The 22,350-nt window shown below is 45.1% G+C and overlaps 1 protein-coding gene across 3 annotated transcripts in view; it reads left to right on the top strand.

Moving 5' to 3' along the window:
- Positions 1–4,196: 4,196 nt before the first annotated feature.
- RAB11FIP4 (RAB11 family interacting protein 4) overlaps positions 4,197–22,350 on the top strand; it is a 117,911-nt gene continuing 99,757 nt past the window's right edge. Inside the window, exon 1 of one of the 3 annotated variants that reach the window (XM_077787378.1) lies at positions 4,197–4,482. In XM_077787378.1, coding sequence (XP_077643504.1) covers positions 4,339–4,482 — 144 coding nt within the window. In that variant the 5' untranslated portion in view covers positions 4,197–4,338. The remainder of the gene's footprint in view (positions 4,483–22,350) is intronic. The other 2 variants (XM_021537790.3, XM_021537782.3) reach the window with 2 other exon arrangements.

The following is a 22,350-nucleotide window of genomic DNA, read 5'->3' on the forward strand; positions in this document are numbered from 1 at the left end:
CCCTGAGTGCCCTCCTCTGACAGTGTTTCTGACACCAGATTGTAATTTTCTATGTGAGTGGAACTGACATTGATGGAAAAGCAGATGATTGTAAAGAAATCCTGCAAATGACAGCCATGGCCTCTGGTATGCAAAGAAATATTTCCTCTTGAACTATTTGTTCATGCAAATATGGTAGCACCACCACTAGTCATATTTCAAGTTCTAGAAGGAAACTAGAGTGGCAGTATGTAAAATATTTATTTCACGTTGCAAAGTACCTCTGATTAAACAAGTAGTTATATATACCAGTAAGGTAAATAAGGAAAAATAGCCCACTGGTGCATGCCCTAAGTGGAGAAGCAGGGATGAGCAAGGAACAACAACTTCCTGGATTCAGCCCTAAAAACTTCACCTTGGCAGAGCAGCTGCCCAGCAAGTGGGTGGAAAGTGTTTGGTTCACTGTCCTGATTTTAGTCCCCATAGGACACCCCCAGCTTTAAGCTCACAGATCTTTACTGACAGCATCTCTCATCCCAATTCTCTCGTGTTCAGTGCTATCAAATCATCTCCCAGCTGTCAGGTATTTGCTCCACATATTCAGCTGTCTGTAATGACAGCTTCTACAACCTCTCCAGCTCTCATATCAGCTTAATTCCAGTGCTTGCTGGTACTCAGGCTGTCTGTGGCAGCTCTTGAACTTCAGCACTAATTCCCCAAACCATAGTGTCTAAACTAAAATCTTCCCCTCCATCTGCCCCTTCCAAATTAGTGCAAGATTGACACAGATTTTAATGATGACAGTTTTAATCTAAATCCATGTTGCCCCTTACTTGCATAGCTAGACCAAGTTCCTTCATCTTCCAGCAGAGAATAAAGGAGAGTCAGTGGAAATTAACTGGATTTCATGAAACTGAGCACAACCCGTCTGAGGGGTGGGAACTCTTCCTCTGGTCGTGACAAACAGGAATATTACTTTTTTTTTTTTTTTCCTTACCACAATATTTATTGTGACTTCACTTCCCAGGCTGGGCCTGCACAGCTGCCCACCTTCACACAAAGAGGGGAGTCAGAGCAATCTGAGCAAAGACAATCTCAGCAAACGAGGTGGGGCAGTGACACAGCTGTGCTCTGAGCCTTTGAAGAGGTTGAACTGACTTCAGAGCAGTCAGACTACTCCAAGGGCTACCAACTCACAGATTTTTGAATAGGTGTCCCCCAGGGGTGTGCTGAGCTCAATCCCCACAGAACCTGAAGAGTTCAAGGGTCTCGAGATAAAAGCTAAACATCCCCACATCTCAAGAATCCTGCTCTAACTAGACAGCTTCAGAGAAGATTGCTGATCAAATATTCTGCTTCCCTTTTTCCTTTCACATCTCATATCTCTTCAGAAATTCTGTGCTTCCCAAGGTTCATATCTCTGATCTCTGCACTTTGATTTTTTTTTTTTTCCCCAGACTGGAAAGACCGTTTAGTACATCAGTGAGGGAAAGGAGAACTGTTCCATGACTTTTTTTGTAAGAAATAAAGGAAGATCAAAGTGGCAGAGGCTCTGGAATCAGCTCCTTATCTCTCTGAGGGTGGCTATGTGGGGAATTGTATTGCTGTCACTGTGTTGTTGATTGACAACTGATTTGCAAGCTCCAGGACTGTCAAGCTAGCCTCTTTCCAAACCTAGAATTTGCACATAAAAGGGATGAGACTCCTGCTCAAAGAAATAAAACTTCCTGAGAACACATTGGTTTCTACAAAAGAGATAAATTTGAGCAGATTGCTCTAATCATGGAATTTTCAGGGTTGCTAAGGGCCATATGGACCTCTCCTACTGCAAGAAGCAAATGAATGGATACTGTCTCGATTCAAAACCTGTTTCACTTACATGGTCATTTTAGTTGGACAGCTTTATCAATCACCTACAGGATGTCACTCAGTGATTGATGGTCACCTGCACTCAGCATCTACAGCAGGAAAGGAGTGCTGGCAGCGGCAGTGAGTACCTGAGCCCGACTCAGGCAGAGCTCCTTCCTCCCCGGGAGCTGGACTCGTCATGCCTGCTCTGAGGCACGGTGCAGAACCCAGAACCACCCCCGGTCTCACAGCTGTGGGCTGCGAAGGCAGTCCGGAACACTCTTGAGAGGAAGAAAAGGGGCCGAGCAGAGAGATCAAATTAAAACCCAGCCATGGAGCACAGCAGTTGCAGGCGGCTCTAACGAGGAATCGTGCAAAGGCAGGGATGTCCTTTCGTTCCCGCTCGGTCCGATTAAAGCGGGGCTGGGCAGTGTCAGTGCCCAGCCGAGGGAACCCTTCCCACGGCTCTGCCTGCCCGCCTGAGCGCAGCGCGGCGCGGGGAGCGCGCTCGTCCTGCTTTCCTCAATTGTGCCTTAACTCTACACGCGGCTTTTCCCTCTAGCCTGGAACTGTTCACACCAGGCTTTTTCTAAGAAAAAATACTGCAGTGTGGCTGGTGTTTTATATGGTATGGAGAAGTGAAGGGGCTGCACACGGGTCCGTCCGCTGTCGCAGAGCCCGGGGGATGCCAAGCTAGCTGCGTCCCGGGCCGCTGCTGCTGTCCTGCTGTCCTCCTGCCTCGCTCCCTGCCCGTTCCCTCGCTCCTCGGGCGGCTTCCGTGCCACTGTCCCCCGGTCCCCGTCCCCCTGTCCCCGGTCTCTGTGTCCCCGTCCCCTGTCCCTGTCCCCGGTCTCTGTGTCCCCTGTCCCTGTTCTCTGTGTCCCCTCTCCCTGTCCCGGTCCCTGTTCTCTGTGTCCCCGTGCCCTCCCTGTCCCCGGTCTCTGTGTTCCCTGTCCCTGTTCTCTGTGTCCCCTGTCCCTGTCCCCGGTCTCCGTGTCCCCCTCTCCCTCTCCCTGTCCCCGGTCTCTGTGTCCCCTCTCCCTGTCCCTGTCCCCGGTCTCTGTGTCCCCGTCCCCTGTCCCTGTCCCCGCTCTCTGTGTCCCCTGTCCCTGTTCTCTGTGTCCCCTCTCCCTGTCCCTGTCCCCGCTCTCTGTGTCCCCTGTCCCCGGTCTCCGTGTCCCCTCTCCCTGTCCCTGTCCCTGTTCTCTGTGTCCCCTCTCCCTGTCCCTGTCCCCGCTCTCTGTGTCCCCTGTCCCCGGTCTCCGTGTCCCCTCTCCCTGTCCCTGTCCCCGCTCTCTGTGTCCCCTCTCCCTGTCCCTGTCCCTGTTCTCTGTGTCCCCTGTCCCCGGTCTCTGTGTCCCCTCTCCCTGTCCCTGTCCCCGCTCTCCCTGTCCCTGTCCCCGGTCTCTGTGTCCCCTGTCCCTGTTCTCTGTGTCCCCTCTCTCTGTCCCTGTCCCCGCTCTCTGTGTCCCCTGTCCCCGGTCTCCGTGTCCCCTCTCCCTGTCCCTGTCCCCGCTCTCTGTGTCCCCTCTCCCTGTCCCTGTCCCCGCTCTCCCTGTCCCTATCCCCGGTCTCTGTGTCCCCTCTCCCTGTCCCTATCCCCGCTCTCTGTGTCCCCTGTCCCCGGTCTCTGTGTCCCCTCTCCCTGTCCCTGTCCCCGGTCTCTGTGTCCCCTCTCCCTGTCCCTGTCCCCGCTCTCCCTGTCCCTATCCCCGGTCTCTGTGTCCCCTCTCCCTGTCCCTATCCCTGCTCTCTGTGTCCCCTGTCCCTGTTCTCTGTGTCCCCTCTCCCTGTCCCTGTCCCCGGTCTCTGTGTCCCCTGTCCCCGGTCTCCGTGTCCCCGCTCCCTGTCCCTATCCCCGGTCTCCGTGTCCCCTCTCTCTGTCCCTGTCCCTGTTCTCTGTGTCCCCTGTCCCTGTCCCTGTCCCCGGTCTCTGTGTCCCCTGTCCCCGGTCTCCGTGTCCCCGCTCCCTGTCCCTATCCCCGGTCTCCGTGTCCCCTCTCTCTGTCCCTGTCCCTGTTCTCTGTGTCCCCTCTCCCTGTCCCTGTCCCCGCTCTCTGTGTCCCCTGTCCCCGGTCTCTGTGTCCCCCTCTCCCTCTCCCTGTCCCCGCTCTCTGTGTCCCCTGTCCCTGTTCTCTGTGTCCCCTCTCCCTGTCCCTGTCCCTGTTCTCTGTGTCCCCTCTCTCTGTCCCTGTCCCCGCTCTCTGTGTCCCCGTCCCGCCCGGCCCCGCCGGGGTCTCCCTGCTGCCCGCGGCGCCCCCTGGCGGCGGCCGCGCCTCCCTCAGCGCCATCCTCCAGCTCTGCCCTATTGTTCTCCCGCCCGTCGCTCCCTCCCTCCCTCCGCCGGGGCTCGCGTCCTCCCTCCGCTCTCCTCCATCCCTCCCTCCATCCCTTTCTCCTCCTTCTCGCCGTCGCTCCCGCCCCGCTCCCCGGAGCTGATGTCACGCACCCGCTGAAGGCGCGGGCGATCATGGCTGCTGCGGCCGCGGCCGTGCCGCCGGCCTCCAGCTAATGCCCGCGATGGAGCCGGCCAGCCTGCTGCGGTTCCTGCGGAAGCTCAAGGAGGTTTTCGATGTGTGCGATGAGGATGCGGACGGCTTCATCCGAGTGGAGCACTTCGTCGCGCTGGGGCTGCAGTTCGGCCAAGGGGATGAGGTGAGAGCGGCGGCTCCCGGCCCCCACGCAACTTTGACCGGCTGAGCGTGCCCAGAGCCCGCCGGGCCCGGCCCCGCCCGGCCCCACCGCGGCTCCGTGCCGGGCAGCCCGGTCCGCTCCTTTCCGCGTGGCGCGGGCTCCCTCCGTTCACCTTTCCCTCAGGGCCGCCAGCGCCTTCCCCCTTTCCGTGGAGCCCTCCCCAAAGACACCCGGCTCCGTCTGTCCCCGGGAGCATCCCCCTCCCTCGGGGCAGCCTTGACCCCTCGGCTCCAGGGAGCGGCCGCTGTTCCTTTCGAGGAGTGTTTTTTATTCCCGGTTCTGCCCGTCCTGGCTGAGCTGAGCTCGCTGGGGCACCGGCAGTGCGGTGCCGGCGGTGTCTGATGGGGAGGGGAGCACCTGCCCAGGAGCCCAAACCCGGGGATGGGCTGGGAGCTTGGGCTCCATCCATCCCTGCCTCCCTCCAGCCCTTCGGTGACACAGCGTAAATCTGGAGTCGCGCCACCGGTCTCGGCGGAGCGTTGCGTCAGTGGGACCGGTGTAAATCGTGACATCAGTGGAGATGGGAGTGGGATTCGGGCCAAAGGCAGGGAGGGCAACGCCGTGCGCTGGTTGGAAACAGTTCCCTTCAGTGATTCAATCCAGGGCTGCAGCTCCAGCGAAATGAACCAGCAAGAAACGCTTTCCTAGGAGAGCTCTTGGGATGTTACACTTTACTGTTCTATGCCCCACGACGTGCCCCAGCAACTTTGGGTGCCAGGGAGGAGGAGTGAAGTTGGGACTACAATGAGGTTCGAAAAACCAGTGTCAAACAACCTTTTAGACTACAATAAAACAAATTAATGTGAGGAGCTAATGAAACGGTGATTTATAGAGGGATGCCAAAGAGGAAGCAAAGCCAGAGTGAATTCAAGTAATTGTTGGAGCAAATAGCTTATTTCTAGCTTGTCACTTGTAATGAAACACAGCTTGTGAATTAAATCGGGAATTCAGTAGACAGAAGGCTTATTACTTGCAGATAGTCACAGGTCTTAAACATTTTCTTAATGAGAAGCTTCAGTTTGTGGTTTTAACAAGCAAAATAAGTAGAAATGAGTAACTGTAAAAAGTTTTATTGATTTTGGGTTTATTTGTCTCTTGTATAATTTTATAGAAACTAACAGAAGTATTTTTAAATCCTTATTGCCAGATAAACTGCATCCAAATTGCTTTTTGTGTTTATTTGGAGGCAGAGCAGTGGCTTTCTTGTGCAGCACTGAGGAAGACTGACAACATTCCACTGGCTGTTTTGCAGTAGGATGACACTGATGGTCATAACAATCCTTTTTGTTTTCAGAAACTTTCAGGTTGCGAGAGCGGAGTGGGTGTTCTGTGAGATGCTACAGAGGGTTTGGGTGATGATCTCATAAGCTTAGAGTGAATTGGAGTATATTAGCAGAAAAATATTTAAATGGAGAGGAGAAAGTTGGAAATTCCAGTAAAGACAGCGCTAGAAAAGTACCAGTTGTCAGTGATAGTTTCAGGATGGGCTGCCTTGCTGGGCGGGCACAGGAGTGCCAGTGGTGAGAAATGCTTGCTTCCTATTTCATTCAGTTGTAGCTGGCAGTGTTTGATAAGATATTTGTAAAACTGGGACAGAGAAGTTTTATCTTCCTATCTTAGTACCTATATATCATAAGTCTTTATTTATCAGTGTTATAATACAACTTGTTCTGGTTTACTTCCCTGTGCCCAGTGAAGTTGGTGCTGGAAGTCCCTTGACTTCAAAGGAGCAGCTAAGTAAATGGGATTTGTAAATCACCCAAGGACGTTTGCTAGTGAAACGCAGAATTAGTTTTCCAAGTGCAGATTTACTCCAGAGCAACCACTGCAGGTGAACTATTCTAGTTTAAAGGCTTGTTTAAAGTTAACTTTTTGTATGATGAATCACAGTTATATTTGGAGATAGGGAGATTCTACTCTCCCAAGTAACACAGTGCTTTCTACCTTGCATCTGCAGGAACCTACCAAGTTCTGTGTGGAAGTGCATCTCATGAAATTAAACTGAGGAGACACTGTTAGGGAGCAGATCCCTTTAACACATTAGAACATATATACTGTCAATGAAAATTAATTATATTTTTAATTATGCAAAAATTCTTGGGCCTCATCCACCTGGGCTTCCTCTACATTCAAAAGAATTTTTTCCATTGGCATCAGTGAAAGATTGATTTGCCCTCATGTGCAATCAAATAAAAACAGAATATTATTCTGTTTGTAGAGTTCATCTAGCCACAGGAAGGGTCCTATTTTGTAGCACTGTGTACTGAGTATTCTGATATTTACCAACAGTAGCCTGGGATCATGTCTATGAAATGAGGGAGTATTTGTCCCTTCAGTTGTCATGAAGGACACACAGATTTCCAGCTCTTCTCTACCTTCTTAGAGCCACCACCATCCAAAGTTTGAAGTCTACAAATTCTTAATACTATCTTTAGTAGGGTTTGTAGGGCATTTAGCCTTTTCTGGGTTTTTTCTTCTTCTTTCTGTTTTTTTTTTTTTTTTCTTGTGTGTGGTATGTAGTCAACATGCTGAATTTTATTATTTCTGAAAGATAACAACTCTCTGAAAACTGCCCCAAGGCAAAATCGTTGCAGCAAGGCAGCAGCTTTCCCTTCAATCAAAGCACTCCTTACCCACACAGTCAAAATAATAAACTGTAATGTTTCTGGTTAACTTTTTTTTTTCTATTTTATTTTAATGGCTTTTGAAACCTCTGCTTCAAATAGGTTCTAGCAAGTTTGCTTGCAAGCTTTTGCTTTGCCCTGCGAAGAGTGTGGTTCAATTAGAGGAAAAAAGGATTTGATTGTATTGATTTAGCAGAGCCAGGAACAGAACCAGGTCTCTAAATTCCTGAATTTAGAGCAGACCTGACTGACTGTCAAGCACTGCTTTCATATGCAAACAGCTGTGGAGCTTTTACTTTTAGGCAATTGGACATTCTGGCCTCTGTTCATCCCATCTGACTGTGGGCATGTGAGTTGTCTCCATCAGTCTTTCTCCGTGGACATCGATGAGCAATTGGGCACTCGGAGGCTGTAACAGGACCAAAGGATAAAATAAATCCCTCAGAGATGCTTCTTTGTCTCCAGGACAACAGAAACTCCTCGCTGAGACTTCTGCTTCTGTGCTTGGGTCTGAATTTCCTTGTCAATGGGGTGTTTGCCGTTTGTGTAGAAATCGGAAGAAAGACACCAAGGGCTGTTTCCAAAGCGACCTGACGGGATGGCATGTGCTCACTAGCTAAAGAAACACTTCACACAACACTGAGAAATGCCAAGAGTCGCTCACCATCTGCTTCCCTTTCACTGGGAAAAGCGTTGCAGTACAGCCAAGTGTCTGGGAGCATTGTGAGTGACACGTTCAGCAAGCCCCAGTTCTGGCAGCGGGTTGTGTGAATGTGTATTTCAGGGTAGTGCCAGTTGATGTTTCATTATGCCAGATTCTACTTAAACTCCACACTCAGTTTTCAGCAACAAGTGAAGTAAGCTGTGCATGTTGACAACTTCTTTCTGAGGCAGGTAAACACCTTTTGGAGGTGCAAACCATGCAGGTGTTCACACAGTCATTTTTGTTATGGTGAGATCTGCTCTTTGACTTGAAGCAGTGTCACAATTGAAAGGGAGCTTTAGCAGCTAATAAAATGTAAAGTCCAATATCAATTATTCACATGAATGGACTGTAACTCAAAGCCAATGGTTTACTAGTGGTGCAGAACAGAAATAGGTAAAAGGGAGTTCACATATTTCTCATTAACTACTTGAACTCATGAATTCATTAATTTCTCAGATGAAAATTTCTGGCCAAAAAAAACAAATTGTTACAGGGAGATGTTTGTTGACATTCATTTTTGTCATTTTCAATCATCAGCCCCATTCAGGGCTCAAGTTAAAGGTACCATCCTCCAGTGCTGTCCCAGCAGTGGATTGTGGCTGTGGCTGAGTTTAATGGCACTCCTGGTGCTTCCTTTTGACTTGCTATCGGATCCCTCCCGGGAGCTGAGGTTGTCATACTCCAAACAGCCCTTCTGCTGTAACCACTCCAGAAGTAGCTTTTTCCTGTAATTTCAGGACTGTGATTTTACTGCCTGATAATCCAGAGTATTTCTGAGGAGTCTGGGTGAATTTCAGGCTCCTGGCTGTAATGTTGCAGCTCAGAGTTGCACTCAGAAATTAAAGGAATCAAAATTCCTGTCAGTGTGCACAGTGACAGAATAGCTCATACCTTCTTGGTAATGTGAGTCTGCAGCCATGAGAAGAAGAGACTTTGGCACTGAAACGTGGAAACAAAAGGGTGTTATCAAGTGATACTGCCATTCATATAAGTGCATACTTCTTTTCCTGGAAATAATTACTGAAAGAAAAAATAAAATATTTGCCTAGACAGTATCAAGGATGTCCCATGTGACAGTGTTTTCTAGGCAGCAGCAAGGCTGCCACGCATTCAGATTCCTTTAAACTATTTGCTAATGACCCAGATGTTTAATGTTATTTACAGTGACTGGAAAAAATAGAGTTCTGAAGTGGAACAGTGGAGTACTCAGTTTATGGATTAGTCAAGGTACAGCCACTGTAGCTCCCTAATTCAATACAAACTAGCAGTGAATATGTTTAAAATAGCCTTCTGGTAAATGCTGAAACTAAGCATGTATTTCTAAACAGCTGACATAAAGCAAGCTTGGTACTTAGTGCTAATGAAACATTTGCCAAAGCAATGGTGGAGAGAGGAGCTGTAGGTTTGCTGTGCACTCATGAGTTTAATTCGTTATGTAATGTTTGCATTTCAAAGGTAAGAGCTCTGAGGGGTACAGCAAGAATTGATGCACATACAGCTAAGAATTCATTATTGCTGTGTTTTGCAATACAAGTCAGTGATCTGAAACAGTAAATTCTTAATGCCTGAAGGAAAGGCAATCAATTTTGATAGTAATTCTTGATATTTAAATGACGGTGTTTTATCACTACCTCAGTGTTTGAATTTAGCACAGGCACAGTGATATTGTGTTGACATATCATTAAATGCAAAAGTGGAAAAAATGCATGAATGAAGCACAGTATGGAAAGTACAGTATGGAAAGTAGCACATGTAAGTGGTGTGCCAAAACATTTAGCTGCCAGGCAGGGCCAGATATTTTATATGTAAATTTTTCTCCCTGCATCCTGATTCAGTCCATGCTGTTAAGTTGTAAAATTGCTGTTCTTTGTCTGTGATATGCCTGCATGTTCTCCAGAAATTTGCTCTTGCAAATCCTACAGAGGATTTCAGATTTCTCACATGTATTGATTTTATTCCTCTAATATGATTAAGCTCTGAAAAGCAAATTAAAATTGCTGGAAGGCAGGGTAGTCTTGGAAGGAGAACAAGCCACTGCCATCTAGAATTGTTGGGGGTGCTCCCCAATACAAAATTTTTTTTGGCTTCTAAATTGCATTGTTACCTGCAATTTAGCACAATTGACTCATACTCAGCAGCAGTGCTTTTGTAGCAATGAAGTGGAAACAAATAAAAGGCCTTATAATGTTTAATGTTTTTATTCTCTGTGCAGTAGACAGTATAGTTTCCTATTAATTTTATCTGATTTTAACACTGATATTCACAAACATTTTAAAATCCTTGATCTGATTTTTTCACCAGACTGTCTGCTCAGGAGTTCTAACAGTTCTTAAAATATGCAGTATTTGGGAACACACGTGATCTCAGACCTAGATCCTGGCACAGGCTGCTGAGTAAACACTCATCCCTGAACATGCTTAACTCAGTGCAGGCTGTGATTAAGCACATGAATGATAAAAGAGTGTCAGACACAATCACTACTAGTCCAACATAAGGTTTTACATCAGCAGTGTGAGTGTAAACCAAGCACTGTATTCAAGATACAATTGAAGGGCCTCACTTGGAGAGAATGCAGGTGTTTCTGTAGAGTTATGTGTGCTGGTTTCACGTTTTGTGTGCAGTTAAATTCATAAATAGCAGGCTCCTTCCTAAGCCCTGAATCTGTTTCAGTTCAGAAGGATGTTCAGCCTCAGAATGAGAGACAGGACTGAACTGTGGGGTCAAAGTACAGCAAGGGAAACGGGGGTTGATGCACAGCACACCAAATGCAGGCACTGGGAAAATTGCAGTGTACTCCTTGGATTTTAAGGCTGCTTTGACAGTTGAGTTTGGGTGAAGCATTATGGCTTTAGGGTGTCAAGTGAAAAGCTTAGAAATGGGTGAGACTTTTCTTTGATAGGATTCCTGAAATTACAAGGAAGTGTACTGGAATGGTGTGCTCTGGAATGCAGAGAATATTGGCCTGGTGAGATGAGGGGTGTTTCAGAGTGATCTACATTTCAGTACTTATATATGTGTTTTTTCAAGTATTCCATAACATCACATATACATCTGCTTTGTCACACTTGGTTTTTTCTCCTCTGGGGGACATTCTGGTGGTGTTCCATCACCTCCAGAGGAGCTGTCCCTCCCCAGTGGGATCCAGATGGCTTCTGGAACATGGGATATTATTTTCCAGTGGCACTTCTGTTGTTATGATAAAATATCCAAACAAACATGCAAACAGCTTTGTCCATGTGTTTGCATGGTATTAATAGATTTGAGAAACTGTCCCAAAATATTGGTGACTTTGCTAGTTTAGTAGCAAGTGACTATATGGGCAGTTTTAAGCCTAATATATAGGGTGTGTATGTTGGGATATGTTGCTGAGGCCAGTTTTCTGTGTTGTAACCTACTGGGAACAGTAGAAACCTGTAGAAGAATTTTGCTGCACACTTTATGCAAATTCTTTAACAATTGCTTTATGAGTCTGGCACATTGTTTTTGCCTTAAAGAGGTAGGAATGTAATTAACTTCACTTTTTGGGTTTTTTTGTAAGTATGATATCTTGATGGATTTCATTTGAAGCTAGCTTTTTATTGACAAAATTTAAATCTGAATACTTGGCAAACAACAAGTCAAAATGCTCCAAACATAAAATTTTGTTCAACACAAAGCTTTTTTCTGTTTTCTTCTGAGAAACATGAAAAAGAATAAATGGGTTTGATTTCCTTTACTTGGTAAGAAAGCTGAAAAATCAATTTTTTTACCAAGTTATGTATTGAACAAGTGCAGAGACTTTGTGAATGTTGGAGAAAGGAAAAATGTGTTGTTCAATTCTCTGCCTAATGGAGTTGTGTTATCCAGGTTGCAGTTCTCCAGAACTGTGGGGAAAATAAAGCAACAGGTAAAGCAAAACCATGAATAATACCAAGCCATGTAAGAGACTAGACAATGTAATCTGCACGAAAAGAAAATCAGTGAGTTTGTGCAGGAAGTAGGAACAGCTTTAAAGTGTGGTACAAGAGAATTTAGGATTATGGTCCATGAATGTTTGTTTGGCTATGATTCATTTATTGCAGTCAGACATGGGGGAAACTTGTGAATTTTAGCCTCCAGCATGAAGAGTGAATTGTGTGTTTCATTCCTCAGTTCTCTCTGGGATTGCTTGAAAATAAAAAATTGAGGAGTGCTTTGGGACACATCTTCAAAGGAGCTTTGATAATGCCAGTTTTGCTTTTCCTGCTGAGCAATTACAAGGCCTGGAAGTTTCCACTGAGGAAAACTGCATCTTGCTTCCTCCCCTGGGAATTGAGTGCTCTTTGCCAAACTCCTCTCTACACAGTCAGCTGCATCTCACTGGAAAGTGCTGTGATATTTGCTTCAGACATTTGGATGTGGCTTGTTTAGAGAGAGAATGAAATTGGTTAGAGCAGTCTGCTGTTGGCAGCTGTCATTTGAGCAGGTCTAAATTTGAAGGTGAATGCATCTGTAACTGCCAGTGTGACCTTAGGGGTGGCAGATTTTTTATCAATAATCTGTCACCTCTCTTGTGTCCTGTAGTCACCTTGACTGGTGACTCTGCCAATACTCAAGAGGATTTCTGGACTGTCACCCAGACTGGAAGCTTTGGCTCTAACTGAGCCCACAGTGTCTTTCCAATGGGTGAAAAGACAATTTGCTATGTACAGAGAATTTGGCATAGGTCAAGTTACTGTTGTGGTGCAAATGCTGGCAGATGCAGATCATTTGTTTCTTGATTTAGATACTGACCCACATAACCTCTGGAAAAGATCAAATATTCACAAATTTCTTGCATTTTGCCAGAGGTCGTGGCACAGATTTCTTTTTCTGTGTGCATAAGCCCATGTGATTTCTCTTACTGTATTTTTCTTGTACTCTTGGCCTCACTACTGCCAACTGCACTTCTTTTCCCAGAAGTAATGTTTTCCCCCTGTGGCATTCTAAATATGTTTTCAGAAGCCTGACAATCCTGGTGTGTGGAAGCATCCTCGTGGTACTCCTGTCTGGTTCTCCCTCAGTGGGTGGTGGAGACTGGTGATGCTCTGTATCAGCTGTTTCTTTGGGGTGGGCACTGAATATTCGGTTCATTGGCACCAAACTGGGGCCAAATTGCTGCTTTCAGTCTGCTGCCTGGGGCCACAGAGTGGTTTGAGGAGGAGGGCACCAGGCAGCAGGAATATTTAATGCAGGAGGATCGATGGTGCCTCAAGGGAGGGATCACGAACAGAGCAGGCAATCCCCACTGGCACTCTGCAGCATCACAACTCTGCCTGGGCACTGATTTTGCTGGAGAATGTCTGAAGTAGTGTGTGTTGTTCTGGCCTCACTGTGTTATTCTCTGGGTTTATTCCTTCCATCTACAGCGACAGCTTCAGTTCTGGACGCACTGTGGCTTGTGCTTTTTGGTGGGTGCTCCTGTTTAAGTGAGGGTGATTGTTAAGCTCTGGTTGTTACAGCAAAATAGCACCTGTTTGGAAGGGAAGGGAGCTTTGGAGGGATTGGTCTAAGTGGTCGTAAACACAAATGATTTACACAACATTTCAGGTGAAAAGCTTGCTTGATTGAGTTGGTGGCATAATGTGGCTATAAATTACCTTTGGGTTTATTGCAGTTGGCTGCTGCAGCGAGTCTTTAGCAATACATTCTGTTTGGTGGCACTGCTCCTATTTCAGTGCCTGACACTGCTTGCATTTTGTAGATGTTGCACTGTTCTGTAGAGCTGCTTCCCTGGATTTGTGGTACAGGGTAAAGAGAGTAGGAGGGTAGACTCCTCCCATAGCAAGAAATTGGTGATGTCTCTATTTTAGGGAAGAAGGGTAAAGAGACACATTTCAGATCCCTTTCTACAGGGGCGGGGGGAGTTGCCATGGATAACAGTTGTGAAACATTAGGTCTGATTTTGCATCACACCACACCTGCCACCCCCTGCCCTGTTTGACTTTGTTTTGGAAGGACCATGAGCATCAGATTAATCTTCCAGACTTCTGGATGGCACAGGATGCTGAACAGACACTGGCAGTTACTCTTTTGGGCATCCAGAGATGTTTCCAGGCTGAGCACACTCTGCAGAGCAAAGCTGCAGAACCGGCCTTTTGGGAGCAGTGATTTTGGATAAAGAGGCTTGTTCTCAGAGTCCTTTGAAGTGCCACTGAAGTGGAACCTCACTGAGCTGGTGCCTCCCTTCCCTTTTCACATGTGTAACTGCTTTACAGCTCACAGTGCCTTAGAAAGTTTTGTCATACATTGAATAACACGTGTGCCTGTCACAGAAGGTACTTCTTTCATGAACCAAATACTATTTCCACTTTAATTTCTCTTCTTTGTCCTCTGTGTTCTTTCTCCCACTCTTGCTGCTGGTAGAAACATTCCCATTTTACAGTCTTGTCAGTCATCACTCCTGCTTAACTTTGGTGAACCTGCTGTCAGTAGCACTGTGCCACCATCAGCTCCAACCTGTGGGTTCCCTAAACCAGTTGGGCAGAATGATCTCATAGGGAAGGGGGAAGAAGGATGTTCCCTTCAGAAGGATTGCAAACATATGGACAGCTGTGAGTGAATGCAGAGGAAATAGTGGTGAAGTGCACCCTGTGAAACAGGGTGTCACTGTTTGAGGGAGTACCTGTATGTATCTTAATACCCACAAGCAGGAATTGATTTCTAGGAGTAAACTGCCAGCCTGGAATGGAAATGGATTTTAAGACCCAAAGCGTGTGCTCAGTGCACACTGTAATTAGATTATGATTGCAATTTCAGCACAGTACTGAACTTCAACCTTTTAAAAACTCCAGCTTTCTTCACAAGCTTATGGAGCTATTTATGATATCAGCGATGGACTCAAGGAATACCACAGCTATCAAATGGAGAGGAAAGGAGAGGCTGTCAAAAGATTAAATTTCGACAGCATTTTAAATGTTACCCCCTACACTGTATTTAATGACTCTCTAGTTCTACTAAAAAATCAGTGGCTCTAAAATACTCCAGTCATTTTTGAAAATGTGATTTTATTTCCCCAAGTACAGCAGAGACTTAGTAGCTTTGGCCCTAGGAAAAGACTCGAGGTGCTAGACACAATAATGCATTGCTCTCCACAGAGCAATTTTCCCCTCTGTCAGAACTGGCTGTTGGGCTTTCTGTTATTAATGAGGGAGTTATAGTTCCTCTTTAAGAGAGGTTTCCGTGTTATCTGCTGCTTGGCACTTCAGAGACTCTTAGTAAAGAGCTGATGTGATTCCCATGAAGATTTTGTGCACTCTCTGTTAAATGGGTCACTCCATGCCAGATAACATGAGCAATGCCTGCACCACTTCTTGGGATCAGCAAGGAAAGCAGGTTTAGTACAATGTGTCAGCACTGCTTGAAAGGAAAACCTCACACAATTTTAAAATATTCATCTTTGCTCAACTAATATGACTGAAATAAAATAATAAAATATACTGGGTTTTTTTGGTGCCAGATTAATAGATTTAGGTCACAGACTGTAAATGAGTGTGACTCAGCTGTGTGAATAAATCAGTTCACTTGATTGTGGGATGAATTTACACTTTCAAAGCTTTTAATAGGTAATGAATATTCAGGCTATCACATGGCAGGAGATCTGAAAAAAGGCTTATATTCTAGCAGGCTTGGCTCTCAGTCAGCAAGTGTTACAAAAAGAGTGTCTTGGAGTGGTAGAGAGCAATGCTGCTCTCGTCCCTGCTTTTTTCCTCTTTGCTGTTGCAAATAGGAATGCAACAGTGTGATACACCAAACGTGCAACTGGAGGCTTTAGAAGACAGATTTTACCATGCTGTATTGAGCTTGTTGTCCTGTTTTCATCATTTGTGGACATCAGATGGAGTTGACCAGGCATTAGATGGGGATTTGAAATCTCCCAGTAGCTTGCAGAGCAGTCTGGGAGCAGTTGCTCACCCCAGCCCTGTAGGCAGGGAGGCAGCACCAGGCTCTGTTTTAATTTAGGGAAAAAGGCTCAAATCTGAGCAGTAACAGGAAGTATTTGATGGAGCACTTACCAACTAAGTTCATGCTGAAGAAGGTGGCTCCCCGGTGTTCTTCTGAACCAACACAAGGTTTGAGGTGGTAAAATCCTGTTTAAGTGAGAGTCATGACATTGATTTCCACTGTAGAGCCCTGTTCATGCAGGAGCAGACAAGAAATGTATGACTTTCCTGAGGCCTCTTGAGAAACGCAGCATCCTGTAATAATTAATATTTTCTTAGTTTTTTCAGTACTATTCTCAAGAGCGGTGGGGAAGGGAAATAAAGCTTCTGGTGCAAAGTTTCCCAAGTTAAGAATAGCCTACAACATGACTATGAAGTGTTTTACATTTGATATTTTTGCTTGCAGTAGAGATTTCTTGCCAGAGCTCTCTGTGGAATTAGTTTGAAAATCTGAGTTCAAGGTAGCTGGATAAGAAAAAAGGATTTGGCAGTTCTATGAAAATCTTTAATCAAAAAGGGTCTATACAGCACCTCAGCAAAGTTCTGGGCACATCCTTTCACTGCTTTGCATGTGCCAAGACTGATTCACAGCTGATGATGAAGCGGGAGAGGTGACAGGCTGATCTGGAATGTGTCTGGTTTGGGTGTTCTGTGTATTAACCTGCACAGGAACTTCATGTATGGACAGCCCTGGGAATGGTCAGCACTTCCCAAAGTGGGGAAAAAGGAGGAACACATTTCTCAGCAAAGCTGAGCTTTGCTTGTGATCCATGTACAGCCAGGGCCTTCTGGTGTTCCACTGAAATTACAGCATGCAGTTCCAGAGTTTGTGATGCTGACAAGCTTGATAAACTTCCTTACTTCTGCTGAAAATTGATCAACTCAAAGACAACCAAACAAAAAAAATAAAAGGTGTCAGCTTTCTGAAAGGCAGGGGAAGATCTTAAAAACAAGCATTGTTGCAAGGAAGTCTGGTATAACCTGCACAGCTTCTCTGCCTGAGTGTAGCCCAGCACTGATGGATATTCTGAAACATGTGGCAGAGTTTATACTATTGGTAAAGGCAATGAAGGAGAAAAAAAACCAGGGCTCAGCTGTGCTAAGAACTGAGATGGGTGCTCCTGGGGATGTTAGTAGGGTCTCGGTGTGTTAAGATAAAAGCATTGGTGGTTTCTGTTGAACAGAAGTGGGGTTGAGTAAAAGGCTCAAATTGAATGCATATAGCTGTGATTTGTTGAACTTAAAACATATTTCTTTCTCCTCAAAAAGTCCCGTATGATTTGGGGCATCTGTTTTAACAGGATTGACTGGAAATTAATCTGAAAGCATAAGGGATGTAAAAATTGTCATTTTTCTGGGTTTTAACCATCTATAGAATTCTACAGTAAAAGTACATTTCATTCTTAACTTCTACAAGCAGAGTAAAAATCTGCCATTTTCATTCACTACCACAGGTTTTCTTCAATAGGGTTGTTAATTTATTGTTTGAGTCTGTTACCTGTAAGAGCTAAGCAGTGGAAGAAGCTACTGAGAGTAGGTGTAAAATGTTTAAGATATTTGAGTGGAATGCCAGGGTATTATTGAATCAGTCCTCCCAAGCTATAGCATAATATTCCTGAGACAATGGCCATAGCTTTGAGAGAAGCTCTAAGGGCTTAAGGCTAGCAAACAGAAAATAGAGAACCAGCAAGTTTTTTGACAGACAGAGGGTTTGAACCTGCAGAATTCTGAACTGGCAGTTCAGTTTTGCTGAATTGGGGCTAAAGTGCTCAGCATTCCTGCAAGGTGGGAGTCTGAATAGCAGAGCAGGGCTGGGAAGGAAACGAGCTTGCTGATCAAGATGTTCCGAAGTGCATCTTCAAGACAGGTCTGAATCAACACTTTGAGATAATGCTGTCAGACTAGATGATAGCACAAAACATTCTGACAAACCTACTTGGTCTGGAAGCAAACACTGTTTCTTTACAGTGATTTCTGCTTAAACTGGGGACTCCAGTTGCCAACAGCCCTGTGCTAGCCACATTGACTCCTGTTTGGCATAAAATATTCAAATATTTAAATAAAATAGTGTGAATTATAAGAATCTTTTTTTTTTTTTTTTTTTGAAAATTAAACTGCTCTAACACTTATTAAGGCTCTCTGAGCTCTACCTGAGGCACAGACAGCAGTGAGAAAGCTCACATACACATGCCACAAAATAAAATCCTCAAGAGAAGGTTTTTGATATACTATATCTATCTATACTCTGTATCTGACCTTTTGAAGTAACCCAGGTGCAGAAAACATGCTGGGATGCATCACACCTAAGGTGATCTTCAAATACACTTCCTGGCTTCCAGAGAGCCCTGCTCTTTGCAGTGAAGAGCAATTAGGTTAGTCAGAATAACTGAAAAACAGGAAATGATATGCAGGAAATTCTCCAGGTGTACAGATTGTATGCACTGCCTATGTAGTAAAGTCTGCATCCTGGGTAATCTGTGCATTGGGAACAAAAGGATTTATGCAAATCCACGAAGCTGATTTACAGTAGGAGGATTAACAATAAAATAAACAGGTTCCTCTTCAGTAGGGAAGGTTTGTCAACATATTGTGACAGTTTGGTGCATTAATCAGCACAGCAGACATCATGTGAAAGTGTCATACCTGTATGGAAATACCTGTTATATCTGTCTGGAAATTGGCCAAATTACTCATAGTTCTCAGGACTCTTGTTGTTTCTAAATGGCTTTTTCCTTATGTGAATTTTCCCCATCCCATCTTCTTTCTAAATCAAAGGTGGAGTATTGTCAGAAGCTACTATCTGAAACATGGCATCTTACTTTCTCCTGGTGTAAAAAGACTGAATGTGCATTGATGAAGTGGACATAAATTGCTTTTCCATTTCACTCTCTGCCCTGAGTGTTCATGACCAGAGCTTGACCAACTGCCTGGAAACCAATCTGTAAAGTTAGAGAAAGACGCTGTGGTCATCTGCCACAGTCTTTGTGGAGCTCTTCTGACTTTTGGAGGGTTCCCTGTCTCCACAGAGGATGACCAGAGCAGAGATTAATCCATTTGTCACAGGGTATCTTGAAGAGAATGGGAAGAGGATCAGCTACGTATTTAGAAGAGTATCCTTTACCAAGGACCATGGTGGTTAGGACAGAGCTAAAAATAGATGCTAAAGGAAAATTAATAAGTGTCAGAATCATTGAGACAGAATGGAAGAGAATAAGGTACCTTTCCTGGTGCTGGTTCAGTATGTTTAAATTGTGCTTGGATTTTAAAATGACAGGACAGACTCAGCAAACAGCCCTGGCACGTTCAAATCAACTAAAGGGCACTCAGCAGAAATGTTAATGGATGAGCTGTACTGAATGCAGAAGGGAGAAGGATGGAAATAGTCTCAAAGGCTATCAGCAGATTTCTCTGAATTGCTAAATGCAAAAGACTAAAGAGCAGTGGCTGAACGCTGTGACCACTGCACTTATTGTAAATGTCCTTCTGCAGTGTTTACTTTTTCTTAACAGTGACAGCTGTGATAGGGAAACTCTACTGACTGTTTAAAGACAGATCTTGTTCCTGACTTAATTTCTTGCTCAGGAAGAACAAACACACCTAGGTCAAGTCTGCATCTTTACAAACAGAATTGCTGTGTCTGTGGCAGTGAAGGAAGGTACAGTTCTGATTGTATGCAAGGTTCATAATTTTGCCTGAATTTGGCTTAGCCAAACCTGGACCTTTGAATTAAAAGTTTTCAATGCAAGCAGAGCACCTAAAATGTTTTCCATGTCTTTGTCCTTGTGGTAAGATTGATCTTTTCAAACAAAAACAAAGGTGTTTCATCTTAGACTGACTATCTTTGGTCTTTGCTACTGGAAACCCCAGAAGCTTCATACACTGTTTTTTCTGGCATAAAAGAGATAACAAGAGGGAGAACCAATGTGTCCTCTGTCACTCTTAAAAACACTGGAACATGAACAAAAGAAAAGAGAGGTTTTAGTGACCTAGTCAAAAACCACCTAGAAAACAATGAGAATTTCTTCTTTTTTGTTAATAGATGAGTAAATTCTCTTTACAAATTTTATTCCCTCAGATTGGAGGACATTTCAAAGGTCTAACTCTGTTCTCCATTACCTCAGCATTGGTGTAACTGAGCATTAATTAAATGCTGATTGATGGAACAGACCTGTAATAGTTCTCCTACAGAAACAGCGGCTGTACTAGTCTATACTTTAAACTCAGGAGCCCTATTCCCAAAGCAGCTAAGTAGCATTTATACAGAAGAAACAAGGAAGTGATTAATAAATGGTATTTTAAATATTTACAGTCTCTTTGTCTTGGTTCTTAGAGATGTGGTAGGAACAGCTGTTGTGGAAAAACTGCCCAGTCTCACTGCCTGACCAGGATTTTCCCTATTTTTGTGCACAGGATGCAGTCAAAGGGGTAGATGCCTGACAGCAGTGCTGTGCAGGAGTCTTTAACCATCCAGCCCCAGCCCTGCACAGGGGAAAGCTGTGTCTGTGTCAGTCATCCTTTGGAGACCTGCAGTAATCCCTGTTGTTTTGGTCACATCCTGGCCTATCTCCTCCCTAACTTGGAGCTTTACTTCCCTCCCACTCTTGCTTTTCTGGCTGCACATGAAAATAGCAGCTCCAGGGAATTTCTTCCCAGGTATGGTCAGGGTGGTTCCTGCCATTGTTTGTGATCACCCCTTGCTGCTGCCAAGGGGTTGTGGCTCTGTTTCATGGCAGGAGGCTGATGAATTCCCATTCTAGCATCACTTCTGACAGACCTTCTCCATGCACATTGCAGCTCCCTGGCTGCTCACAGGCTTCTAGACTTGAACATTATGGTCTGCTTCTCAGCACTGCAGTGGAGAGTGGGGGTGCTGGTGGGATCAGCTCTTCTGGTGGGTGAGCAGGAGCAGAAACATCTCAATAAGGGACAGTGGCAGGGAAGGTATTCAGTGCTAGCTCAGTATTCAGACTGCTCAGCAATCCAGTGCTTTAGAAATATACAGCACTTTCAAAGCTCTATTTGTAATATTTTTCCATTTCTGAGAGTAAATACTTTAGATTAGTTCCATGATTTTAGTGTCACTGATCCTTGTTTGTGATTGACTTCAGCAGCTCATCCTTAAAGTGTTTTCCCTCACTCCAAATCTTTATTGGTGAGTTATTTGACAGGATTCGCTGCTGCCTTTTTTCTGCTGTTGGAATTTGAGCTCACTGGCTGTGTGCTGGATAGTGATTTCTTTGGCATATTTCCTTTCTTCTTTTGGCAGGTCCTAAGTTTATTCCATTATCTTTATGCAGTGAAAAATGCCAAGCAGAATTTTCAGTGACTTTCACTTTTGTTTAATTAGTGCTTTATCTTGACATTGTCTAGTGTGTTTTGCCCTTTTGAAGACCAGAAGCAGTTGATGTATGGTGGTTTTGGCCCTGGCTGCAGATACCTCTCTGCTCAGCAATTGGTGTGTGACACAAGCTTATTTCTTAGGTGGACAGGTGGAACCACTGTTGCAGTTTACTGAGGGTATCTGATAAAGTGTTCTGTTCAATAGTAATGGAGAATGTGATGTTTTATTGCTGCCACATGACAGCATGAGAATATTCACACACATTCAGCACTCTGAATATTCCATTCTCCTCAGTTTCTTACACTGCACCCCTCATTACTTGGTCTGAACAGGCCATGAGTTTGCAATATCCTGTGCCTCTGCTTCCCTCTCTTAATTCCAAAAGCTGTAATGGATAAAATCCACACACATATTCAGGGCTTGCACTGAGCAGTCCAGACATTGTCTATGGATGTTGGTCTAATGTTTTGGATAAATATGGAGCATTAATCTGCCATGCAGTGTGATACTCTGGGGAGCACTAAGTGACATCTAAGCCCAAGGGGACTTTTTAGGAGGCCATGAAATGACAGCACGGATCTGATCAGCTGCAGCAGCAGAGATTGTGTTTGTTATATCAAATAAGCCAAATTATGCTCATTGTACACTGTAGTGAGGTGAGGTTAAACAAAATTCTGTAATGCCAGCATGTCTGACTGCAGGATTCCAAGCTTTTCCATGTGCTTGAAAGTGTTTCTTCTTGTGAATGGAGTGCTGCAAACCTGTGAGTCTGACTGGACCATGCACATGTTGGACATGAGAGAAGCAGTTTACCTGCAAGGCTTGGGCTGAAGTGTGTGCAAATGGCACCCACAGAGCAGGACACAGAGCTGCAGCACTAACCACAGTCTGAGGCTGCAGGATAACAAGTGATTTTCCATACAAATCAGTGACAGTGCAGTGAAAGACTGAGACTAATACTGAGGTAAAAACACTTGGAGCCATTCCCAGGCTTGAACTGAGAGCAGAGTTTATCATGTGTTTGCTGGGAGAAAGAAGAGCCTCCAAGCCCTCTCACTCATGCAGTGCCCTTGCTAGAGAAGAACGAGTTAATTGCACATCTGACACAGCAGGAGCCTTACTGGGTGTCTTTCAGATGAGTTGACAACTGATAATTATATGAGAACTACAGGCTGTCTGTCCTCTATTACTTTCACTGGGGGAAAGCAGTACAAGGAA

This window comes from Lonchura striata, chromosome 19, assembly GCF_046129695.1.
Source record: "Lonchura striata isolate bLonStr1 chromosome 19, bLonStr1.mat, whole genome shotgun sequence".
NCBI classification, from domain to species: Eukaryota; Metazoa; Chordata; class Aves; order Passeriformes; family Estrildidae; genus Lonchura; species Lonchura striata.